This window comes from Gavia stellata, chromosome 2 (assembly GCF_030936135.1).
Source record: "Gavia stellata isolate bGavSte3 chromosome 2, bGavSte3.hap2, whole genome shotgun sequence".
Classification (NCBI taxonomy): Eukaryota; Metazoa; Chordata; class Aves; order Gaviiformes; family Gaviidae; genus Gavia; species Gavia stellata.
The window spans coordinates 29,320,870-29,346,660 of record NC_082595.1 but is presented as its reverse complement, the minus strand read 5'-3'; the positions used below and the strand labels follow the sequence as shown (position 1 = coordinate 29,346,660).

Here is a 25,791-nt window from a genome sequence, read left to right as displayed (position 1 = left end):
TCTCAGAATCTCTACAATATCAGTACATATTATACTATGGCATCTGTTACACTATGTTACACTATGATACGTTATACTATCTGTTAAATATATACTATAATAATCTCCAAACATTTACAGAATGTCTTAAATAATCAGAAGTTAGATGACAAGATTTCCTAGATAATGGCTTGAAGCAGGGATGTCATGCTGTAATCTTTGCCTATTTCTAAGTTAAACAACCATAGTGCTAGCAGGTAACTCTGCAGTCTCTAATGTCACAAAGGTAAAAGAAAGTGTCTTGTATGATAATGAAATCCAGAAAAGCAGCAACATGCTTTTTGCAACACATAAAATTCACACAGTATTACAGCCCAGCACTAGAAGAGAGGGTCTTTGTCAACTATTTTATCTACTATTAGATTTAGTAAAGGAAAGGAAGGCCATTTTCCAGTCTCTTCTATTGGGGGGGTGTGAGGAAAAAAGGCAACTCCTTTTCTTAGAAGAGAACTAGAGAGGATTTGCATGTCAACTCCCATCTATATAGGATAGGAGCATCTAGATACCTATATAAATATATGATATCTATATAGGAGCATCTATATATCTATAAGAGTGTGTGTGAAAATATATATATATATAGGATAGAAGCACCTATATATGAAGCCTGAGGTGACATATGTAAGAGCTTGGTTTTGGTTTTTTGGGGGTTTCTTTTGTTTGTTTGATTTTATTCTGGTTCATGTGTACCAGGACCACATGGATGGCCTGAGGGCCACCAATGAGAATTTTTCATGTCCTGGAAAGCACTAGAACAATCTGCAGGTGCATAACAAAGTCCCAAGAGCAGGCTCACAGGTCCTGTTTGAGAAGAGACACTGCTTGGTAGCCAGGAGATTACAGGCACAAACTAATTAAAAAAAAGAGGAGGGTGTAGAAACTGCTCAAAGGCAGGTTGAGAGAAGACACACATGCCATTGACCACTGAGGAGAGAGAAGAAAAGAGAAAAAAAAGATTTTGCTTCTGCTTTAGAAACCTCCTAGTTCAGGAGGTGACTGAAACATTGGATACTGGGGAAGAAATTATCACAAGAGACATCAAAGTAAATCCCAAAATATTTGCCCGAGACAAGATCTTCATGTCTAGCACATGGAAAGACTAGCTCATACATCACATGCAACTAAGAGGAGCGAGACAGAAAGTGTAAAAGGTCAAATTTTTTTACAAACACCATAGCTAAAGACTGAATTGTTCACCTAGAAGTAGTGAGGGAATGATCTCTATGTAAAGACTGTAGGTCAACCTGCATAGGTACAAACCTATCTACATTCATCATGCCCATGGCTGGACATGAACCTGCTCTCAAAGTTCAGGAATTGTGCTGAGCCCAAGGAAGTACTCCTTGCTTCTCAAAATACTAAGCAGAGTGTAGCCCCTTGCAAACTTTCGATCAGGGCTGGATAATCTCCTGTGAGCTTAAAGAGGAGGCAGAACAAGCTCACGAGCATGGAGAGGTGGCAAAGTTTTTACTTCACACCTTTACAGTCTCCCAACAAATCTTAAAATAAAGAAATGAATGAATAAAAGATGGAACACTATTTTCTGGTATGCCAGAGCCACAATCTCCAGGGAGGATGTATTGAGAGAAAGACCGTAACAACCATTAAAGACCCAAACCAGTTCAGTTTCTCCTTTACAATTCCACTGTTGATGGGAATTTCAGTCTAGTGCATTACTAGCAGTTGCATAACAAATTAGAGAACAGCTCTCAAACCCAAGTGAGAGAAAAAGTGATGATGGGCGGATACAGATTTTGAGCACTGCCAGAAGGTACAGAGGAAGTAAAAGATTCAAAAGCCCCTCTTCCAGCCTCACAGCCAGTTGTGAAATAAAGTTTTTTCCATTAATTTTCTTCTTTCCTCTTGTCTTCATTTTTTTCTGGACAGGAGGCTGGGAGGAAAGAACAGATAATTAGAAAACCAAGCACAAGGCAGGACTCCACACTTCCAGGACAAAAGAGAGAAGAAATGTGGAAGAGGAGTGCAGGGGCTAATGCCTTGCTTGAAAGCTCTTTTGCTTCTTTACATCAGGGTAGCCAGAGAGATAGCTTGTAGTGAAGCAATTCTTCAGTAGACCAGGATAAGAGAAAGGTAAAACAACTCAGATTTCTTGGTAATTATCTAAAGGTTTCAAAATCTCTCACTTTTCACCACTCCAAAACCAGTAAACTCTATTTTCTACAGCTAGAAGCAGGGAAAGAACAGTGCAAACTACTTGCAATATCTGCTTTGCAAGAGGACCTACAGCTGTAGGCCTAGCATAGCAATTTGGGGCAGGAAAGGGTAAGGTAGAAGGGGAAGGAGGACAGGGTGACAGAGACACAAAACAGGAGGAGACAACAGCAGGGCCGTGCCAGCCTAGCTTGGTTTATTTTTCAAATATGTCAAGAATGCAGGTCAGTAACAGCTCAGAGCTGCCTCCTCAGATGGAGCTCCTGTGTAAAAGGTAGCAAATTGCCCTGTGGCTTGGAACATGTGGTAAGTCACAGGTATGGACAGCTCTATAGCCAGGACAAGTTTATCATAGTTTCTGTGAGCAGCTATTTACAGTAGCACGATTCCAGCATGCACAGAACTCGCTCCATGGCCACAAAGGGGAAAATAAATCAACACTGTCATAATATACAATAACGCAGATGCAAGACAAACTACGGAGGGAAACTAAGCCCTTCTGCACACTACAACACACTGCATTATTAGAGAAAGGCAAACGACTGTTTGTTTGGATGGAGAGTGAACTACAAACTGGAAACCCATCTGGGCCATGACTGACATTATAGCCCAGGAATTAGTATCATCCTAAGAAACTCGAAGTTCTACATCAGTGAAAAAAATTCATTTGCCTTCCAATACTGAAACAGCACGTGCAAAGAAAAGGTCAGTCTGTATTTACATACAGCTGCAAGACATAACTGCTGATGTTTTCGAAGGAAAGAGATCTTTGTTTTAAAGTTATCAAAAATAATTTAAGCACCACATATCCTTTATCAGAAACAACTTAAATATTTTTTTAGCTACACAGATCTTCCCATTTAAAAGACAGACAGACCTCTAACAGCTAGTAGGTAAGTTCCGTTTAGAAATACACACAAGTAAAGGGAACCTTTTTTGTTTTAGAAAAAACAATATGCATGTGACAGCAGACACCAATATCTACCCTTCTTCATCCTGCTCAGTCCCTAGTAGGTACTGCAACCCCTTCTTTCCCATGTTACCTTGATGCAATGGCAAATTCTAAAACAAGATCCTCCTTTGAATTTTAATTTCTATTTTTCATTAGTCTCCAACGACTCAGCCTTTTGACTACACATTTTTTGCTTATTGGCTCAAAGATATTCGTTAAGATTTTTAAGTTGCTATTTTCACATTAACTGATCTTTTCTTGAGTAAAGATTTTGAAAGCTGAGAGGCAATAATGTTGCTTATGTTAACAATGTTGCCTATGTTAACACGTTTAATGTTCCCAAATGTTAAAAAACCTACTTAAATATTACAGTCTTGCTAATTTTTATCAGCTGCGTATCTATGCGCTTTACCAACTTCACTTGCCTCTTCCTCACTGCTGTTATCCTCTTTTTCTTTTTCATCCTCTTCTTCTTCTTCAGCTTCACTGCTGGAGCTGTCTTCTTTCAATTCTGTTTTCCAGTTACTAGGAACAGTTCTGTTTTTACGGAATTCAAGGGCTTGATCAAAAGCTGTAAAAGGACCAGCATTTGTTAGCACTGCAGGAAGCATCAAGTTTGACCAAATGTTTTAATCAAAAAAATGTAGTTGAGGGCAGGGGGGAGAAGAACGGAAGACTGCTAATTAACAATTCCACTCCCAAATTCAAAGAACCTCAACAACAACCCCGTGTTGTCCACCCTTATTTGTCTTACCCAGCCAAACTGGCCTAGTGTTCTCTGCACATCAAATTATTCAGAGCTATTATTAGGATTATTACCATGTTAGTGTCTATAGACACAAATAAAGATCTTCTGTATTAGGGCATGTATGAAAATTTAACTCTGAGAACCCCTATTCCAACAGGTATACACTGTGGTTTACATATATTGAACACAGAGGAGAAGGAGAAAGAAATAAGCACAAGTTAATTCTAAGAGTCTGATCACACAAACTTAAACTTTCAAATGAACCCACAATTCCAGTTTCTTAACAGTGCATAAAGGCAACTTACTTATAAGTATTTGGGGTACTACGGTGGAATAACTCTATGAAGGTCTAACGCAAAAGGCCGAATACTAAATAACCTATAATGCCAGTATGAGCTGTGTGATTATATCATTTGTTTGGCATGTCTACATTTAAAACAGATGTGGTAGAGTGGTGGGGTTTTGTCGGTTTTTTTTTGGTTGGGGTTTTTTTTTGTGTGGTTTACTTTTTTAAAGTTCCCCTAGATTTTCAGAAGTGTTCTCCTTCAATATATTATGCTATAGGAAAAGATCCTGTATTTTAGCATTTTTAAGACATGAACCAACCTACTATGAATTCAGTCCAATTTACATAACAACACACACATGTCTTCTTACAGAAAGTTATTTTTACCTTGTTTTAACAAAGCATCAGGCTTTGGTGAAGTTTCACTAATCTCCCGAACATCTTTTCTTGGCACAGAAACGCTAAATAATTTAGAAATTATTAAAAAATTAAAAATAATAGTTTAAAATATTTTAAAGCTAAATAAACAGTAAAATACAGAGCTATCATTAAGACTATAACACACTCAACATACAGAAGAAGCATATCTTGACAATTCTATAGTGTTAAGTCTGGTACGGTATTAATCAGTTAGTGGATTAAAAAACTTCTACATAAATTTGGTTAGACCATTCATATGCATTCACTGCATATTAAAGAAAGCATTCTTCTTCCACTAACAGGTAGATTCTGGAATCTCCCAAATATATAATACTTAACAAAAATACTCATGTTAATTTAGCAAGTAACTGCTTACCCACAAACAACAAAACCCTACCTTGCTTAAAACATAAATGAATATTAGTATAAACTGTCAGTATAAAATGAAAGATTCCCAAATTGACAGAACAAAGCACTTAAATTTCTATGCGGCTATATCCAAGGAAAGAAATCTGAACTGCAGCTTTAGGGCATGGGGTGTACGTGCTTGTGTACACACATGCTTATGTATGTTTCTCCAGTGATATGCACCGATGCCTGAATAACTATCAAATGGTAAAGTGATAGCCTAGACTTTGTAAGTAATTAAACCACAATGAAACTCTTAAATATTTCAATATCCCTTCTGCAAAAGCATTGTTAAATTGAACCAAGCAGAATAAATAGCTGCAACTTCTTAAATAAAAACTAAAACCTAGAAAAAAGAATTCTATTGTCATCCATCAAACCCCCATTCTGACCAACATGAATTTAAGAACATGAAGTTCCTTTTCTATTGTAAATACCATACAGTCTGGTTTTCTAGGTTTCTCTGTTTTCTTTCCTACTTTGAGTAGTATTACAGCTCTTTTCAAAGAACTTGACAATATGCAGTTGTAGTCTACACTGAGATAAACATGTACCATACTACCTCAAAAAAGGAAAGAATTTCTGTGTGTGCATGTGGTGTATGTGTGTGCATGCACACACCCCCACCCACCCCCTTCTGTAGATGGATAAGCTTATGGCCACATCTCTGAAAAGCAGTGCTCTATTCCAACCAGAGCAGGAAAGAGTCTCAGGCCATTCTTTAAGTCATGAAATACTGCTTTGCCATCATTGTAACAATGAAATTAAAACTAAGACAGATAGATTCATGCATCCCGTTATTAATAATGACAAAGTTCAAGCCTAATTTCATCACAATGTGGGCTGTTAACAGTTTTCTAAACATTAGAAAAATCTTGGCAGACACTTACTGAGCTTACTGATGTTATTAATACTTGACCCAACACATCTCATACTACATTTAACTTGACTGGTAGCAATTTTACTCAATTATCAACCTCTACATTCCTACTCACAATTTGCCATCCTTGAAAGAGCGAACAAGAATATTGTCTTTTTTCACTGCAATATCATCACTACAATCTGGACAAACCACCTGAAAGACATTACAAGTGCAAAGTTTAGAGAGAAAAAGGAAAAACAAGATAGTAATAGTATATACTAGTGCTTCTCAAAAAACCTTTTGGGCTCATTTCTCTTTAGCAACACTGAGATCAGAGCAACTGAGATCCCTCAAGACACAGGAGTGATGACCTCCTGAAATTACTGAATGCATGAGTTCATGCTCACTTCCTGGAGGGAACTCACAGCTGCTGCCAGAGACATAAGAACAGCATTCTGACAAAAGTTAAGTACCTGTCATGCCACTACAGCTTATTCTACTCTTCATCCTAAAAGGACAGATCCTCTACCAACTGCTGCCATCTCAGTTGGAGACCTCTTCCAAAAAAATTCCAGAAATTGCAAGGATGGAATCACCCACAGTTTCAAAAAAGAAAGTCATACAGGATTTATAAAATGCAATTTTATAATGGAGAATTCTTAAGTTATCTGCCTAGGAGAGAAGGGTTCCTCAAGTACAAGTATCATAATAGGTTCTTCAATTCAAGAAGTAAACTCATCAAGTCTAGCACTGAGACAACATATTATTTGTTGCCATTTTAAAAGCTATTTGAATTTTGTTAAACTAGTATACAAGTCACTAATGAAAAAGCTTCAGGAATTTAATAAAAAATATATATTGAATTTTCAGAGTTATAGAACAGAAAAGCAACTCCCTCTCCATCACTCATCTCTCAAAACACGTGTAGTTCCCTGAAAGTTAAGAAAGTTCTGGCTGCTACAAACCCCATGGAGCAGCAAATTACTGCAGCCCTAATTTAGCCCTGGTAAATACTCTTCTCTCTTACACCAACTGCTTTCAGTCCTGCTTTCGCCACCAAACACAAAAAGATACTGCATGACAAAAGGTTTTTTTTTTCCTCCTTACAAAGGTCACCAGCCATATAGCATTTTAGAAGTTAAAGTCAAAAGCTCCACCTGATTTGGAAACAGAGTTGCGTATCACAGAGCATAGGCTAAATATGCTTCTCAAGAAAAATAAAACTTAACAGCCTAAGTCTCCAAATTCAACACATTCTACAGTCTCCGAAGAAATTACTTTACAAAACTATGACTTACTAATTAAAATGCAGTTTGAGATATAGTTTACAACAGTGTTTTAGTATCAAGGTAAGACAGTGATTATCATCCCCCATTTAAAACAGACGGGTGCAATCTCCTAGCTCTCTAAAGACGGAAAAAGTCCCTTCTGGCTTTAGCTATTGGTTTTCTAGAAGCATCAAGACCTTAACAGTCAGAAATCCATTCAGAGGTTGGAAAACAGCTTACCACAACCTCATCTAATGCCTTTACATCAAACAGTATCACCTGAATTTTGCCTGAATCAAGTTTTCTCCATTTCCTTGCAAAACAAACTCCACTGGAGGCATAGGAGGATGAGAAAGATGATCCTATGTAAACTCAATTTTCTGAAAATGTTGCAAGCAGATTTCCTCACTGCACCTTCCAAAAGCCTTTAAGTACACATTAGAACTAAACAATGCTATAAGGCTTACTAAATCACACTCTTTGACATAAGGAGCAACTGCCAGGCCTTTTTACAATTACAATTAGCCATTGCTCTCACCCCACCCCCAATCAACAAAAGCCAAAAAACAAAAGCTCATGAATGCAGGATTAACACAATGTAGTCAATCACTAAGTCCTCAGAATAATTTTTATCAAACTTAAGACGTCTACAGTTTTACATTTGTAAGTGACAGGCTATCTGGTTATAGGACTGATAGCCAAAGTAATCAGCTTCCACTACTAATCTTAACCGTTATTTGCTGTAAAGGTTCAGAGTAATCCCTGAACTTCTTTTTACATAATAAACTTGCACGATGTCCTCTGTGCTTATACAGAAAGTCTATCTGTACACAGTATCATTAATAACAAAGAAATTCTGGGATACATATTCTTCAGCGTATTAAACCTGAATTCTCATTTAATTATTCACATAATTACAATTAGCATAATATAAAGCTAAAGAAAAAAATACCAGTAATAAGACACAATTATTTTGTTGATATAGTAGAGGTAACCTGCTAACAAAGTAAAAGAATGACGAGACATAGATACAGGGAAGAGGATTAAAAAACCAAACAAGAAAATGCTACTTGGGGTATAAATCTATTCTTTGGCACAACCTTTCACGTTAAACGCAATATGATGTTTATTTGCAGAGCTATAAACCTGATTACTAAAATAACCATTAATCTAGGATAAGCTATTTCAGAGTTAATGAGCTCCACCCTCAAACTTTATCCCTCACTGCAGGAAGCTTTCAATGAAGAATGAGCTATTCCAATCTCCAAATAAAAGCCAAAGAAATAACAGTGTGTATCTTTAGTATACCTTGGGAGAACCAGCAACAACTCAGTTAATCTTTAAGGTCTGACCCACAGCTATCCTGAGTAGCACTATATTAGTCATATCAAGTTTAATACCTACCAGAGAGGCTGCCATGGAAACTGCTATCTGTCATGTGCATGACCAGAAGGGCTAACCCAACAGTGTGACATGAAACAGCTCAAGCCAGTCTACTGACTGCTTCTTAGAGTGCAACTGTGAGGTAGGTGATATTACATCAATCTTGATGACAGCTTTCAGTAAAGAAACAGCTCATTTTTCTTGTCTATTACTGAAAATCTCTCTTAAAGCTATCTGTCATTAACGTATCTCCTTGCCGTATATTCTGTCTTCTCCCTTGTTGTAAAGGGGACTTCAATGACTCATTCCCTCCCACCAACTTTTCCAAAAGAAGTCCTACTGGAAAACCGCTGAACTGCATTACAAGACACTGGAGGTGACAAGTAGAAAGTTGCACCTGAGAGCTACTGCACACACTAAGAAGATTTAAATGTTGCTGTATGGCATCTTTCCAAAAGCAGAGCACAAGTCTTCCTGAAATTAGATAAACATTTTAAGCTTTCATTGCCAGGGAGAAATTATTCAAATATTTACAATTAATAATAAAATAAAAATTAAAAAGCAGGGTACTAGAAGGTACCACATATGGAAATGTGTTAATTTCCAAATATATATCAGTCAGTCTACATGCAATCCTTAGACTAACAATGATATTTTATTAGAATTTTATTTGTAAAAAAAGTGTCTTTAAACCAGAATAAAGGAAGATAGAAAATATTTGTACTAAAAGACTACAATGTTATTTTAAAGGAAATTTAGTGGCAATTCTCTACTACCTACCATAGCGACAAAGAAAAAAACACTTGATTTTATTATCAAATGTGTTTATATTGAATCTAGAAAAAGAATATCTGTCATCACTAAACTTCCCCTCTCTCTGCACTGCTTTATATTTTCTTCCTTGATAAAACTTAGTAGTTCAGAAAAATGACAAGCCAAGGAAAAAAGCCCCAAAATTTTAGTTCAGTAGTACTAAACACACTGTTGAGCTGGGATTAGGTCAACAAGCTCTGGCTGTCTGGAAAAACTAAAGCCATGTCAGCAATCACTTTTTGTAAACAAACATATTTACATATATAATATTTCCTTTGACTATTATGATACAGTCCAATTACAATAAACATATGAAGTTCTAATAAAAAATACAGATTAGTTCATCAAAAATGAAAAAACACCTTTCTTTGGTACCTAGAAAATTAATGAAACTTTACACAATTAAAATAAAGATGAAACTCTTACCAAGGCTGGAAACCACAGAGCTTTCTTTTTATCCACACTGAAGCAGTCCACACACACAACTTTTCCTAATAACTCGTCACTTTGTTTCCTATCATCTTCATCTTCATCGCTGGAAGAGGATGAAGATTCTTCTTCAGGACTAAACAACAGAAAAAGACTTAAAACTCAACTATTCAATACTTGCTTATTATAATTACTGGAGATCCAAAGCTAATTGTCAAAGAGGCATTAATAACAGTGATTTCAATTGCCTGGTAAATGTTTTAGGATTAAAATAAATACAACTATTTATAAGGGATATTATAATAACAACTCAAACTTTACAAACTCAGAAATGCACATCTACAGTCATACATGCTAAAAACCAAAACACCACCATGCACCTGCACGAAGGATTAGAAATGCACTGTCAGGACATTCAAAATGAGAATTCTGCCCCAGCAAAGCACTGTTCAAAAATACTGTTGCAGTTGTAGTTTTGGACCAACATTAAGCTAAAGTGTTTTTGTTTTACACTTAATCTCTCTATGTTTTTACTTTAACAACCATACAGAATAAAAAGCTATTCTGAGAGAGGACAAACCTCTGAAGAAACATCAGCAATGAAGATGAATAGCAAAGAGAAAAAGAAGTCTATTTATCCTGAAACAGTTCTTTAAAGATGTGCAGTGAAGCATTTCAAAGACTATCTCAATTTCACATTGAATGACGTGTTGGAATGTAAGTAAATGGGCAAAGGTGCAAATACATTTTGATTTAAAAAGGTTCTGGCTCATTGTTTAGACTGTTCTAGTACAAAACTGCACCTGGTTTTAACCATATACGGAAGTCTAAATGAACAAAACTACTCCAACTAAAATTACCTGCAACTGATAAAAAAAATAGAAAATCAGCACTCCTCACTTTCTCTAGATACATATATTTTCTTACTAGTCACTTTTAAGGTTAATTCTCAGAAAATACACAGCATATTCAATGAGGACAACAAGCAAAATTTTAAAAGCTATCTTCCATTTTTCACATAACTACTTTTGAGTACAAAGTTCAATATTAACAGAAGACTCACAGTTAGCATTTGTGTAACAGAAGACAACTGATTTATAGTCCAAGGTAAATTATTATGTTTCGTTTTCCCCACCTTAATTTTATGTCATCATTTCTAGTGCTCATAAAGCATTGGGGTTTTTTTCCCCCCCAACATCGTTTTTTAAAGTAGTGATTTCTTTTAAAACACAGTATGAAATTCTTTCAGGCTGCTTTCTAGGGTTTCAGAATCTTTTGTGGGAAGAGAAAGTAGTAAAGGACTAGAGAGAAAGCCAGAACTATTTTAGAGAGATTACAACCTGGCTCAGTTATACTGGTATCTATGCAATTTGTCTTTATACTCAGTTCAGTCAGTATTAATCATAAGATAAAGATAAGTGTGTTGTTTCTGCCATAATAATGTCCTATACAGTTAGGGAAACAGAGAAGACAACAACCCTGTCACAGACTTCAAAGATGCTGCGATCAGATTCTCTGTAGTATATGCCAGCTTTTTCCATCTTTTTCCTTCAATACATCAAAAATTAGTAAATCAATAGCAGAGTAAATTTATAGTACCTCTACATATACAGGGCAATATTTATTTCAAGCTTTCAAAAAGACAGAGCGTGAAAGGGTAATCCAAGCATGAAAATTCCCTTTCCACCCCAAAACTTTAAAAACAAAACCAAACTAAAAACCAAACTAAAAACCAAACTAAAAACCAAACTAAAAACCAAACTAAAAACCAAACTAAAAACCAAACTAAAAACCAAACTAAAAACCAAACTAAAAACCAAACTAAAAACCAAACTAAAAACCAAACTAAAAACCAAACTAAAAACCAAACTAAAAACCAAACTAAAAACCAAACTAAAAACCAAACTAAAAACCAAACTAAAAACCAAACTAAAAACCAAACTAAAAACCAAACTAAAAACCAAACTAAAAACCAAACTAAAAACCAAACTAAAAACCAAACTAAAAACCAAACTAAAAACCAAACTAAAAACCAAACTAAAAACCAAACTAAAAACCAAACTAAAAACCAAACTAAAAACCAAACTAAAAACCAAACTAAAAACCAAACTAAAAACCAAACTAAAAACCCCACCCACAAACAACAAAGAACAGTCAGTGAAGTATTTAATACCAGTTTTTCAAGACCACAAGTACCAAGAATTTTGGCACCTAGGAAATCAAGTCACTACTTTTGAACTTTGGTTTTCTATCAGTAAGCTTTGCTGCAAACTGTAATACTGTTCACTTATTTCTAAAAGCCCTTCAGAGACCTTGTAATGAGAAACCAAAGGTCTACATGAGGATTCCAGTACCTTCTACAAAGACTTAGTATCTTCTATAAAGACTTCGTATCAGCTGGACAAAGACTGCATTGTAATGGGTTTAATTTGAGTCTAACACACTTCTACTACAAAGACACTTCTTAATATAGCTTAACAACGCATTTCCACTTGGTATGCTGCTTTCTTTTTTTACTTAAATAACAAAAAGAAGAAAAAACCTCTTGCCTATACCCAGTACTATTTTAAATACCAATTACATGAAGACTTGTAGTTCTTGCATGCAACAATACATGTAAAACTGACTTTCTGTCTGAGTGCTAAACAACACTTTTCATAGAGCTTCCTGTTTTTTGAATAAGAGAAGCCTGAACATACAACTAATAAAACTCCACACACACTGAAAGCTTCAGAATTTAATACGGACAGCACAGATATAGAGATGTTACACTTACATATGATTGGATCTCCTTCCTCTGTTTGTTTTCTTTCCTATAACAGGAGTTCCAAAGTGTTCAGGATTTGTGAGTGGAAGCTGATCTAATGTCTGTTGAAATGAAAGAATATATACACATGTAAAAAACCTGGCATAAGTTATTCTCAAAACCACAGATTTGTATAATCTGGTGGAAGTAATTTTTATCAATACAGAGACTTTCTCATTACAGAAGAAATACAGAAATACAACAGAAGTGTCACTGCTTTAATTTTAAAAAGTAATGTGTTTTGTTCGGGGTTGGGTTTTTGCCCCAACGCTTTCTCCCCACCTCTGAATAATTAACTTTTGTCCAATATGCACACACAATTCTTCCTAGAAGTCCTGCCTTTGGACCACTCAAACACAGACAATTAAGTATCAGGTATTCTGCTGACCTGGAATACCCCATCTCTACAGGATTAATTTTCTGCCTGTCCTATCATCAGACTAAACACCCAATCATCTACTTATAAATGAACAAAGGTCCCCTATGAAATTAAACGGCAAGATAACTCAGTAGCAGCAAACATGACAAGTTAATTGTATTTTTGTTAGTAATTCATAATTTGATATGGGAGAGAAAGATTCTAAAACATATTTAAAGAGGCTGCTATACTGATAACTGAGAGGGTGCTACTTGATGCTGTATTAGCATCAAAACAAAAAGAGGGAGAGAAAGAAAGAACTTTCTCCATTCGGGGAGAATGCTAAAGCATCAACAGAAGGACTTCATGGACATGTGGTATCTTCTTTCCCTACAACTGCTGTTATCTGTTTAAATGATAACCATTCCAGATTTGAAGGCTCCTGGTACACAGAGTTTTTTGTACAGGTACTTGTTCTTTGAAAGAAGGCATAAAGCCTTCCAAAGTAAACATGGTCCTCCAAATTACACTTCCAAAGTCGTGTATGAATTTTTAAAAGTGAAACGCCAACAAGAATCTCAAAAGTATTCTGTGTCAGACAGTACTGTACGTAGAGACAATAAAACTGGCTTTTTACATCTTAAAGTAAATGCATGATCACTTCTGAGTGTGGTGGACACCCTAAAAGATCCCACACACTTGGGAAGTCAGAGATGAAGCTAAAGCAACATCAGAACAAGACAATCATGGGGCACTGGTCCAATTACAAAAGGAACTGGAGATACAATTTTCCCTGCTCAGTAGCTATGCAATCATGAGGCAATTATTCGAAATGCACAACATGCATTTCATTGAGGGCTGGTAACAATGAATTGCGTATCAGTGACTTTTGATAAGACATCAAAAGCTACAATAACAAAGCATATTCATGTAGAGCAAAAAAAAATCCCTGTCTTCAGTAGCTTTCCAATAAGCTTACATGTTTACATAAATCTGCCCATCAGTCCAGATTGTCTTACATAATAACAAGGAATAACCCTCATTCTGAAATTTCAACTATTTGAAATTTGCTACAAATGTCTGAATGTTTTAATATGCCAATCACCTTTAAGACATGAACCAGCTTCAAAATATTGATACCTGTCTTCAAATTAACAGGTAACAGCAACTTATAATTTGCCTTTTAAAAGAAAAGTACTGATCTTTCAGGTTTATCAGCTATTACAAATTAGACTTGATCATCTAAAATCCAACAGAGCTTAATTATGTCCAAAGATGTACATTAATATTTTCATGTGCTGTATTTTGATTTTTTCCAATGAATACTCACAGATAATTTTTTTAAATAAAGCAAAGCAGTGTGTTGACCACTGTTTTTTGTTATCTACAGCCTATGAACCATTAATATAAAAATAGGAAATGCTGATTTTGTTTCTAAACTTACACAATTTGGTGAAATTTAATTGTATTTCTTGATTTAAAAAAGAATAAGCCAGACCCTGTAGACTGTATTTTACATAATCCCCATTTTTAGTAGCATGGATGTACATAACATACTGAAGACTGAGGTACTAAAAATATCACTTTTAGATTTTTCTACATAAAAAGTTGTTGTATAAAAATTCTTCAATTACCTCGCTTTCAGCAAAATGTCTTTCTCCTTTTAAACACAGGGAAGAGCGTCTAAGAGTCTTCTCATCACCATCATCAAATACTGCCACCAGGTAAGAAGTGAGGCAAGAAAAAAATTATTATTTTTTAAAATCCAGATATCACTAAGTGATTGATTTAGGCATCAGAAAGAATGAGATATATATTCCTATAGCCTGTCCTTAAAACAAAGCTGTATCTGGATACTGCTGCATACCCAGTAAAGCATTTGCACAGATCAAGCAAATACATAAGCTGCTGTCTCACCACAGCTACTCCATGCTTGCGTTACGTTAAATGGAATCTTAAGTAATCAGTAGTTGAGCAGACAATTCATGGATCAGGACACAAAATTAAAAATCAACACAAGCCAGAATTGAAAAACTCTTCTTGAAGCATTTTCAATTTTTACAGAACTTTATTACATACCCAGAACTCCTACAATATTCAAATGGAAGCTATGCTTACTATGGAGAAACATAAACAGATATTTTGAGAAAAAAAGTTACAGTTTAACGTTATATGAAAGTTCAACATCTGTCTCTACTGACATCATTCAACTGTGCTATAAAACAACAGTGATATCAGCCTAAGGAAGACGACAATCGAAGTGCATACAACCGTCAAAAACAGCTGTAGAGAGAGAACTGTGGAGCTCCTGGTTTCTAGACTTTCTACCCTCTGGTATCACTAGGTCAACTGGAAACAAGTTCATAGTACAGTTGGCTTCAGCTACATACTTTATCCTTTTGAATCCTAAAGTGCACTGCACACATTCAAGGTGGGATCTTCAGAAGCTGATAAACTGGTCATATAAAAAGTAAGCTTTTGTCAAGTCTTCTACAGGTATTTAATGGATGAAAACTTGATGACAAGTTTTAACTCTCGGGCTATGCTTGCACTGTTCAGTGAAACAAGAACTGACCTCCTCTCCCCTCCCCAACAGTGCCAAGAATTATATTCTTGTCCCTGCTTTGCAGTGACCTTGAAGATTTCTGTGGGCATGGAAACAACCCCAAGATTAGATTAAAATATTACATTAAAAGTTGAAAGTTTCAGCAATTTCTTAACATGTCTCTTTCACCTTCATTCAAATCTTCTGTCCATCAACAGTACTGCCAAGCCTGATTCTGTCAGTCTCATTAGAATTCAATCATGTAGTAAAAAACTAAAAATATGTAAACACTTTCACAAACAAAAGTCAAAATAACAGTGTTAGGAGAGTGGCTGTCAACTGGGAAAAGATGCCTGGCAAGATTAGAGATACTCATTTTCAGCCATGTCTGGCTTTCAAATAGTGGGTGCTATATTCTATTTGCAACATTTACCAATTTAAAAAAGTATACAAAAAGCAACAATGTACATAAAAATTCTTGACTAGTATTTATTTGATATGAAAGTAACTTTTACTTAGTTCTGAGAATTTTTCATCCCTATATAAAATTCAGTACTGTTGATGAACAACCTTCCCCTTGTGACTACCATTTCCCAATCTGTGTTTTATACTACAGTAATAGTTGAGTACTGTTTAGTGATAAAATATCAGTTACAGATGCACAGCTGTCACTTCAAAATTTGTTGAAAAGTATCAAGGGCAAGAACTGCACAAGAAAACACATACATTTGGAGCTGCATCTCAAATGGTCAACAGATAATTAAGTCCCCCCCCCTTAGTTAAGTGAAGTAGAAGGCAGCAGGTCCCTAATTCACAGTTTGTGTTAATTAAAATAACAGTCTCCTTACATAATGAGAGATTAAAAAAAAAATCTATCCACTTCAAGGGATAAGCTGACTACACCACAGGTAAACCTATTCAGAGCTAGGTAGGTAGCCACATTATGTATCCTATGTGGTAATCTGTTTGTGGCCTCTTCCCTGCCAGAGGGATTCTTAATCTTGTTCAATAACACAAACATATTCAAAGAAAAAGCTTCACCTCCCTGAAAGACTTGTGTGGCCAGCATAGCCCATATGGCTGTAATGCATATGACATTCTGATCTAATGGAATATCCTCAAAACAATCTACAGAGCAGACATACAGGAGTGTAATACATTTAAAACACCTATTCTGAAACTGCAAGGAAAAGGAAAAAAAAAAAGAGGCAACTTAAAGGCAACTTAATGCAAATAAAACCACTTTGAATTCTGAGAAAAAGCAATGTAATGACAGAAGAAGTGTGGAAGGGGATAAGACTACTTTTGAACATGCACAATTCTGCATTTTTAGTACAGCAAACAATCCTATGATTTTTCTTCCTCATAGTAAACACAGAGTTAAATGTTAAGAATATCACTTAAACATTCTAAAGACACATATATATGAATGATGAAACAGTATCTAGCTACCAGAATTGGAATACCTTAAGCTTTCAGGAATTTTTATGAGACAGGTAAATAAACTAAGGACACTTCATGTATTTATATAACTGTGCTATACTAATCTTAAAAGGCTACACCAGTTGGGGGGGTGGTGGTGGTGGTGTTAATTTAATGTAGTTCCTATCTTACTTTGGCAGGAAAGTAGCAGCACCAAAAGAGATACATAAACAAACTGATGTACAATTTCTATTCAGACAACATCTTATGAATATAAGACAGACAAGGATGCTCTTAAAGCAACCTTGTCTGTACTTTAGCTTTAAAAGAGTTCTCAAGCAGACCCAAAATGGTTATTCCTCTAAATTCTATATGCTACTGCTGCAGCGGCATAAATAGTCTCTGAATAACAATTTCTGGGAAGGTACTACTTCAGATCTATCTGTCCCTTCACAAAATTTTTGACCAAATCATAGCAATTTTATTCAAAGCCAGTAACCATGCAAGTAATTAGATACTTCTCAACAAGTGCTAGGACAACATTAGCTAACTCTGCTGGCTAAGATGCATGCTAATTCTGAAATCTGGTAAGTGGCAACTATCCCTTGAAGCAGGACTTTCACTCAAGACTGCAAAGTTACCACTTTCTGTCATCAATTTCAGTCTCATTCCGCTCACCTTCCTGACAAAGATTATTCTAATCATCCACTGCTAGAGTCACTTCTCTCTCAAAATGCATTACACAGCCAGCAGCTGTGCTACTTTTCCTGATTCTGCAAGGTCAACATGCTTCCATCTACTTTTATCTACCAAGTATGGGTTTCAGTCTCAACTCTTACATCTCCTCTTCCTATTTCTCAAGTTCAGGATTTTTGACAAGACATCTACTTTGATTTATAGGCTGTAACTCCACGACACCCACCTTCAAAATTTAAACTGCATGGACTCCTATCTTATTCTTCTTGCTGAACTGCTAAGCTCACGTTTTCTCAGTAGCATAAACATACACATACAACACAGTTCTAGCACCAGCTATACTATTTTCTTCTTAAAAGGTCTCATATCTGATCCAATTCTATATTAATTACCACAACACTATTTATAATGTTAATTCTTGTCTTTATTCCTCATGTTTCACTCCAGCCTAACGTGGTCTCTCCTTTACTCATACATTGTCCTTTTCCAACAAGAAAACAGATATATTTTCTACAACACTTCTCTGGAAGATCTTATCTAAACTTACAGCTCTATTCCATTCTAAAAGGACTATGACTAGGGAAAGTTAGTCTTTCCCTAGTTGTTCAACATCATTCATCAATAACAACCTTTTATATCTCAAAACAACTGTGTCTTGCTAAGGTTCTTTAAAGACCTGGTCTTCATCTTCCCATGTCCCACTTATCTGCCAAGGTGAGGAATATGGAGTTTCTCAAGAATCAATACATTTCCTGTAGTACCTTTAAGACTACCAGTGCACAGATGGAATATATGTTATCATTCTACTGCTGACCATTTTTTCCCCAAGACAGATTGATCTACTGGTACATATCAAAGAGTAAAGCCATGTATATAAAGCCTTTAAAAAAAATTAAAGAAAAAAAAAAAGCTGTATTTGCTTGTGGGCATGTGGATACATCATCCAAAGTCTGAAATGTCATATCAGAAAATTAACAGGAAAAGACTTTTTTAAAAAAAAAAAAAAGCTATGTCTGGTTTTACAGCAGCTGTTACCAGGGCTAAGTCCGAGAGTAGGGAAAAATAAGTGTTGCAGCTTGTGTTTTAAAAGCACTTATTTTCCTTTAAGGAGTATGACAGCATACTTCGCTTCAGAACAGTATATTAATTATCTAAGAAGCAGTTAGCAATTATACAGCAATTCACCAGGTCTTCATTTGGGGTTCCAATTTCACATTGTGAGGAGTACAGTTTCTTATTAAAAAAACACAAAATAAGAAGTTTTGGTTTTGGGGGGGTTTATGTTTTCCATACCTAAGCATCTCCAAAAAATCTCTCTCACCATGCTTAAGATATGTCCAGGTCACAGGCTTATTTTGAAGTCATGAGTTTTATTCAAATACTTAATTGTTTCTCTTACCTACAGTGTACCAACTTGCATCTGTTAATTTGTTGATAACTGCTTCCTGATATGTGCCATCGGGATTCTTCACTTCCACAACTGTTCCTACCTAAAATACAAAAGCCACTTAGCACTGGACAGCTATAACACAGGCAATGAAGTTAACACTTTTGCATTTAGCAAACCAAGTTAATTTCTAACCTATTTCTATGTTAAATATACCATACTTTTCCAGTTTCACTTCAATATATTTGTATCCCTCAAACTTCTTTCTTTCATTCCTCTAAAGTAAGCCAACTAACCGAGCTGATTATTTCCTGCCAGCAGGTGGGGAACAAGAACCAATTTGAGTGATGTCATTCTCTTGTGTAAGAGCTTGCCCATCAAATCCTCCAGCTGAGTTTTCCAAAGCAACAGTGACTAAAAATCAGAGCCAGCCAAACTTCTTAGCTTTAAGGCCAAAAAGAACAAAGAGGCTTGCATCAGCCTGTATGCTGCATCCCTTTTAACTACAAAAGAAAAAGTTAACATGAAGAGTATACTAACTCTAGCTTTGCAGCATTACCTTTTATGCTTCGTGATCCTATCTGGCCTGTGTAATAAATTGAACCTTCCACTTTCACCCATAGTGCTTATAGACATTTATGTCAAATACTGAAAAAGAATGCTTTTCAAAGTGTTAGCAAAATATAAAACAAATTTATTACCTTTAAGGGACCCTTTATGTGGTCATCTTGCACTTCCACCGTTGAAGAATCATGTCTAAAAGTTACCTAAAAAAATATAATTCAACTGACAATCACTTGATACAATTGAGCAGCATAAGCACATGCAGATGTCAATAGCCCTTCTCTTACTCTCATCTTACAGTTAGTCACCATAATCATTCCGCTTGCTGAAAACTGTGTTTCATTTATATCTTTTAGAAATATGAGACAATTTATCAGTGGTCAAAACTTCAAAGTATTTTTTATCTTTCAGAATAGAACCATTACCTCTAAAGGAAGTGACAAACAACAGTTTACAAACCGTGTTTAAAGGCTCAAAATGATTTCTGCAAGTTCTCTTAATGATTTGAATTGTACTGCTCTAGTACCACATCAAGGAAGGAGAACGTTTCAAGAGTTCTGAGCATAAATAATTTTTAAGAAACATTTCTATTTCTATGTTCTGAAATCAAACAGTTTTAGCACCTCTATCTAACCCCATATCACGGGGGTTTTTTTGCTTTTGCTTATTACAGTGCATTTCCCTCACTCACAGTTGAAAGACTCACACAAAAAAAGTACAGGACACTGCTGCCAACTAAACAAAAGGAACAACCCAAACAGCCTTTCAGTTAATGTCAGCCTAGCTTACACACTGCTAGTTAATTGGAAGTATATGTACAGACAGCTAACTTATCAGTCTTTCAAAACTGGAATAAGTAAATCCCATAAGTATTTCCAAGGTATTTTCCCATGTCATTGGCTGCGCCTTTAATCCTACATTGGCCATCCTCAGAAAAAAAAAATGGTCTGGAAATTCAAACTTATGATTAAGTTATCTGTATCAGATGATACAGATACTCACCATTCATTTCACTCAAAATTAACTTGGTCACACTGAATGTTACAGGATTCTCCTATCAATTACAACTTAAGTTTTATTTCCACTCTGGTTTTAAAATTCAGGGAAACTGAGAAAATTTGGGCATTACATTATATATATATGTACATTTTATTAACACACACAAATGATGTTCTAATGTTTACCAGAACGCGCTTGGTGTAAGTATATGATGTTTTATTTAGTATCCACAGTAAGAAAGAATGTAACGTGAGATTCAGCTGTGTAACAACAACTCTCAACCTACAGCAATCCTACATTAAATCTGAGGACTTGGTTCATGAGTGTACCCAAGATTATGTTCTCACTATTGTTGAGAGTTTCTCTGTAGCACACAGCAATAGCAAATTTTCCTTCAGAACAGCATTTTCTAACACCAATTCTCCTATTTAGTCTGCTCAGGAGGAGAGTTTAAAGAGTTTTGTAAACCTTGAAAGGAGCAAACAGCTGAGAAAAGCACCTACAACCAGGACGAAGGAGAGCCTACCTTGACTGGCTGATTAGAAAACAAATGCACTACAATGCTTTACTGCCTTCTAGGTGCTACTTCATGAAATAGTTACTTTGTCCATCTTCTGTTACAACCACAGCAATACATATTGCTGTGAAAGTATGTTCTTTTTTAGAGCTGCATCATCCCACCTACTGATGGAAAATACTTTCTGTCCACCAGACAGACAAAAATCATACTTTGTAACCTGAAAGCCAGACAAAGGATGTAGGCTAGGAATTAATTGAGCAAAGACTACCCTTCTGAACTTCAGCCTGACAGATACAGGTATTTATTCCTCCCTTTTGGGGGATTTACCTAGAAACCAGAAGTTCAGTTCAGATGCAAAGTCATCTGAAACCTGTGGTCACTATTGGCTCACATGAAATATCCAGTATATCAATTCTGATTATATTTACTTTCTGTAATCATCTTAAATGTATTTTACAACAAAAAGGAACTCTATCCAAAACCATCAGCCAGCCACAATGTGCTATGATGAAATGTAAACAAAGCAAATTACGACTGTTTATTCCAGAATGGTTTTTCTTTTTAAAGATGCCTTGGGACTTCTCTTTTGGGGAGATCTTTGATAAAACAGTTTTTGCTTCTTGAGACATTCATACATACTCAAAAAAAATACTGGCTATTAACAGAAATATTCAAACTCCAAACTCAGTGTAATACCACTGGCCTGTCTTCAATCTGAGGAAAGCAATGTCAGTATTTGTTAGCGTGGGTTTTAATTCCCATAGTATTTGTCAGTGTGGATCCCTTCTCTCTCAGGCAAAAGATTAAGACATCCAGCACATCATCAGCCTATTTAGATTCACTTGGAATTTCCCTTTTCTTCACCATCCTGAAAAGACACTCCTGGTAGACTCTGTACAGCAGATGCTTCACTAGTTTCTGTTTAATAAAGACCTACACAGAAAACAGTTTCTTCTGAAACTTCTGTGGAGGGTGCCCAAATACAAGAGGGTGTGGATGATGGTGCTAATTGTTTTAGGAGACACTGTCAAAATAAACTGACTTAAACAGCTCTTTAAGAAAAGCTGTAACAGATCCTATGAAGCGGACTACCGCTCTTCTAATACCAGAAGTCTTGCCCTTTAGTCAAATTTGTACTGCCTTCAAGACTTCTCACTAGTCCAGGCAAATCTTAAGTTTTACTGCTTTCCTACACAAAGTGTGTAATGCAGTTACATTGTTAATGTAAAATTCTGTCCCACGTACAGAACCTGCCAAATACTCCTAAACTGTGAAATACAGTACCTATTGATACTGAAATGATAACTGCATAGAACTGGCATTAAATTGTACATTAAATTGTATTAAATTATACCGGTGATGGAAGAGTTACTATAAAGGTATCCCTCAAAATATTCTAGGAAGCAGAATTCGACAGAAGAAGCAAGCAGGTAAAAGGAGATGCCATTAAATGTATTTTAGTTGCCTGAAGATTACATACTCCATCTTGAAAAAATTTCTCAACAGACCATCTAGTTATAAAACTTAAATAAACACTTCAAACTAAAATTGATGTTATGAAGTTAGCTGACTTTTCTTCCAGTAGTTCTAGGAGATTAGGGCATAAAGTATATTGGGGCCAGAAGAAACTGTTGAACAAGTGGAAAATAAATGCAGCAGATTAACCACCTAAATGCCAGACAAAGTACACCTGATAATAATAATCTTGGTCAGATGTTATACTGGGGAAAGTCTGCAGGTTCTTTTCAGCCAGAAAGAGATGAAAAGATTTTTAGAGAAAATCAAGGAGTCACTGTTAAGTTTAGGGAATATACCTTCCTGGTGAAGGAAAGACAATGTAAACAGATACTGTTATTGCACTTACACAAAAAAAATTCTCAACCACAAATCACATTACAAAGCAACAACAGTACTGGGGCTTAACTGCCCTAAGCTATACAGTAACAGCAAAGACACACACAAACAAACTTGAATCCACAGGGCTTTAGGCACAGCCTCAACACAAACTTGAAATGAAATGGAATAGAATTTTTATTGTAAGGTCTTTCTGCAAAACATTGCAAAGACCAAACTGCAAGTAATAAACCCATAAGAAAATATTTATCAATTAAAAAAACCTTAAGTGCAAGTGGCCATCTAAGAAGATAGACTGAAAGAACCTCTAAAGAGCTGAAAGGAGTTAAGATTTCACTGATTTAGGCACAACACAATTCCTGTACTTAAATACTGATACTTAACAGCTTAAATACCACTACTTAGTCACTTAAACTCAATGGTGCTGTAAAGCATAGACCAGCTGATGCTGTTAAGAGTTATGACCAGTGAAATGAAAAAAACTCGTTTGCTCTACAGGCTTTTTAAAGATGTCAGATTTAAGACTAATAGCTTCTCATTATAGTTAACATTATTATCAAGTAAGTGACAATAGTCCTTCCCATCAGGGATTTGGAAATAGCTTTCTTTCTCCCTCTTACATACTATAGGCAAAAATCGGCCACAGCATGAGGGCAGATTCAAGCAATGCATGACACCTTATAATGGAGGCTCTTCCGTAACAGGTTATCACCACTCGCAATTCACACATTTTCACTTATATTTACAGTAGATATAGTGGCAGAATATTTTTCTTATAAGTCTGTTGCAGAGCAACAATCTAATTGATTTTTCATAAGTGCTTTTGATCCTTGCTCTGTTATACTTCTGTATAAGGTTAAGAGGCAGAGCAGAAAAACAGTACCTGCTCCCAGATTAGAAGCTTTTAGGGCAACATCATCCAAACAGAAATACAAGGCCATTTTGCAGTGTAGACTTACTACACAGCAAAAACAAGCCCAAACATTGTTGTCTTTATTTCTAGAAATGATACTTTACATTTCCAACGGATGTTAAAATGTATCTCTTGTATTCCCTCTCCACAATTTTTATTTGTACTGCATGGGGCTTATATCGATTCATAGTCATTAACTAGTCATCATAAAGATTAGGCAAGATCCCCTGCTTGCTACTCTGTAGGACTCAATATGCCAAGTCTTTGTTGGAAGACAGCAGGGTTTCATCTTACTCCTGAAGCATTATCTAGTTGCCACTGCTAAACAGCAATGACCTGCGCTCCTGAAGTAAAAGAAACCATATTAAAGCTACTTTGAGGAGTTTTAGCTATTTTCTGATAACGTTCTCCCATACTTATGTAACCAGATGACAAAGCAGTGAAAGAAGCAGAATGTACTTAATTGTGTGTGGGTGGGGGGAACCCCTCCTCTCCCAACACAAATAAGCTTACTGTTATTTCAAAGACTGCACTGCCAGCCTCCAAGGAAAGGACAGCCTCTTAGATGTCTTGAGGCTATAAAGAAGTTTCACATTATGCTATTTTGAACATTGATGACTTTTTTTCTCCAAAAAAGTGTTTACAGGAAAACCACATACCTTGACTTTGACAAGTCTTTTTGCTGTCTTGATCTTGGCTTCACAGAAGGCTCCTCTGTACTTCGCACTCACATCAGTGCCCACTGTGAGATAGGGAGGCTCATCAATGGCCTGGAACAGAAAGAAAAATAACTGGGTTTTAATTACAGGCCACTGGCAACGTAGGTGACATGGTCTCACTAGCTTTTGTGGGCAGAGCATTACAAAACAGCCCAATAAAACTTAACTTGATAGCATACCTATATCACAGCAGTAGAAACACAGAACGCAACACTAAGCTCATACAATGACTACCATAAATAAAATAAACTGGTATCACAGTTGTCTGCAACAAGCACCACATAAGCCTCCAACCTCTGCACCATCTGAGGACACAGCAGATGACCAGTTCTGCTGCAGCAGTGAAGGCCAACCAAGTGTTCTCCCTTCTCCTTTAATTGCCTCAAGATCTGATGAGTCTCATGAAGACACTGGTGTTTATTTCCCTCAAATAATTAAGGTTCATTTTTCATTAGTAAGTAGAACAACTCTGAAGATACTTCGCTTTTCACTTTTGAATAAAGTATATTATATAGGTGGGCACTCACCAGGAGAGCAGCCCGAGAGGCAGAGTACAGTAGGAGAATAACAATAGGACAAACACACAACGAAGGTGAAGGGCCCAGACAAAAGACAAGGTTCTGTAACAAGCCACAGAGGAACAGGTGACACCCAGACAGGGAAACAAGAAATAGGAGATAAGTAAGTGGTTTTGGGGGTAGGACAAGAACATGGGTCCAATTAGTATGCACCGTGAGCTCATGAAGGCTCTGTTCCTTCAGAGGAGGTCCATCTTCTCTCACCCAGCCTCTCCCAGTGTAATCTTGGGGAGGAGATTCTAGATATACAAACCACCCCACTATCACTTCACAGAATGTGGGTCAGAAGAGAGAAGGCAGAGGGTGACAAGCAATAGGAGCGAGGTACATTTCTAAGACCTGCAAGCCTCCATGCAGCCCCAAACAAGAGCTGGGAAGAGAGATCTAAGCCCTTGTCTAAGTCCACATAATGTTTTTGCACCACTACAGGTTCAAACACAGATTACAAGAGGCAACTCTGGCACATCCAGGCCCTCAGTGGGAAGAACATAGAGATAATCTCTTTCACAGGTCTCAGAGCTACTATTTGATACTGAGGTGCTTGCACTCAGCATCAGGTAATTCCCACCAGCTGTTTCCAGCACCAATAAATCAGAAGTAGAGGCATGCAAGTATGTACCCAAATGCTGCAGTGCATGATTTTTCAGAAA

At 36.2% G+C, this 25,791-nt stretch overlaps 1 protein-coding gene across 1 annotated transcript in view; it reads right to left on the bottom strand.

Annotated features, from left to right (window-relative positions):
* The window catches only part of ARID4B (AT-rich interaction domain 4B), a 92,631-nt gene that overhangs the window by 38,239 nt on the left and 28,601 nt on the right, over window positions 1-25,791 (bottom strand). The window contains exons 2-10 of the mRNA XM_059832367.1: window positions 24,504-24,614; window positions 19,696-19,761; window positions 19,007-19,097; window positions 14,579-14,658; window positions 12,557-12,648; window positions 9,778-9,916; window positions 6,021-6,100; window positions 4,585-4,658; window positions 3,589-3,734 (exon numbers count right to left, since the gene is read on the bottom strand). Coding sequence (XP_059688350.1) covers window positions 3,589-3,734; window positions 4,585-4,658; window positions 6,021-6,100; window positions 9,778-9,916; window positions 12,557-12,648; window positions 14,579-14,658; window positions 19,007-19,097; window positions 19,696-19,761; window positions 24,504-24,614 — 879 coding nt within the window. The remainder of the gene's footprint in view (window positions 1-3,588; window positions 3,735-4,584; window positions 4,659-6,020; window positions 6,101-9,777; window positions 9,917-12,556; window positions 12,649-14,578; window positions 14,659-19,006; window positions 19,098-19,695; window positions 19,762-24,503; window positions 24,615-25,791) is intronic.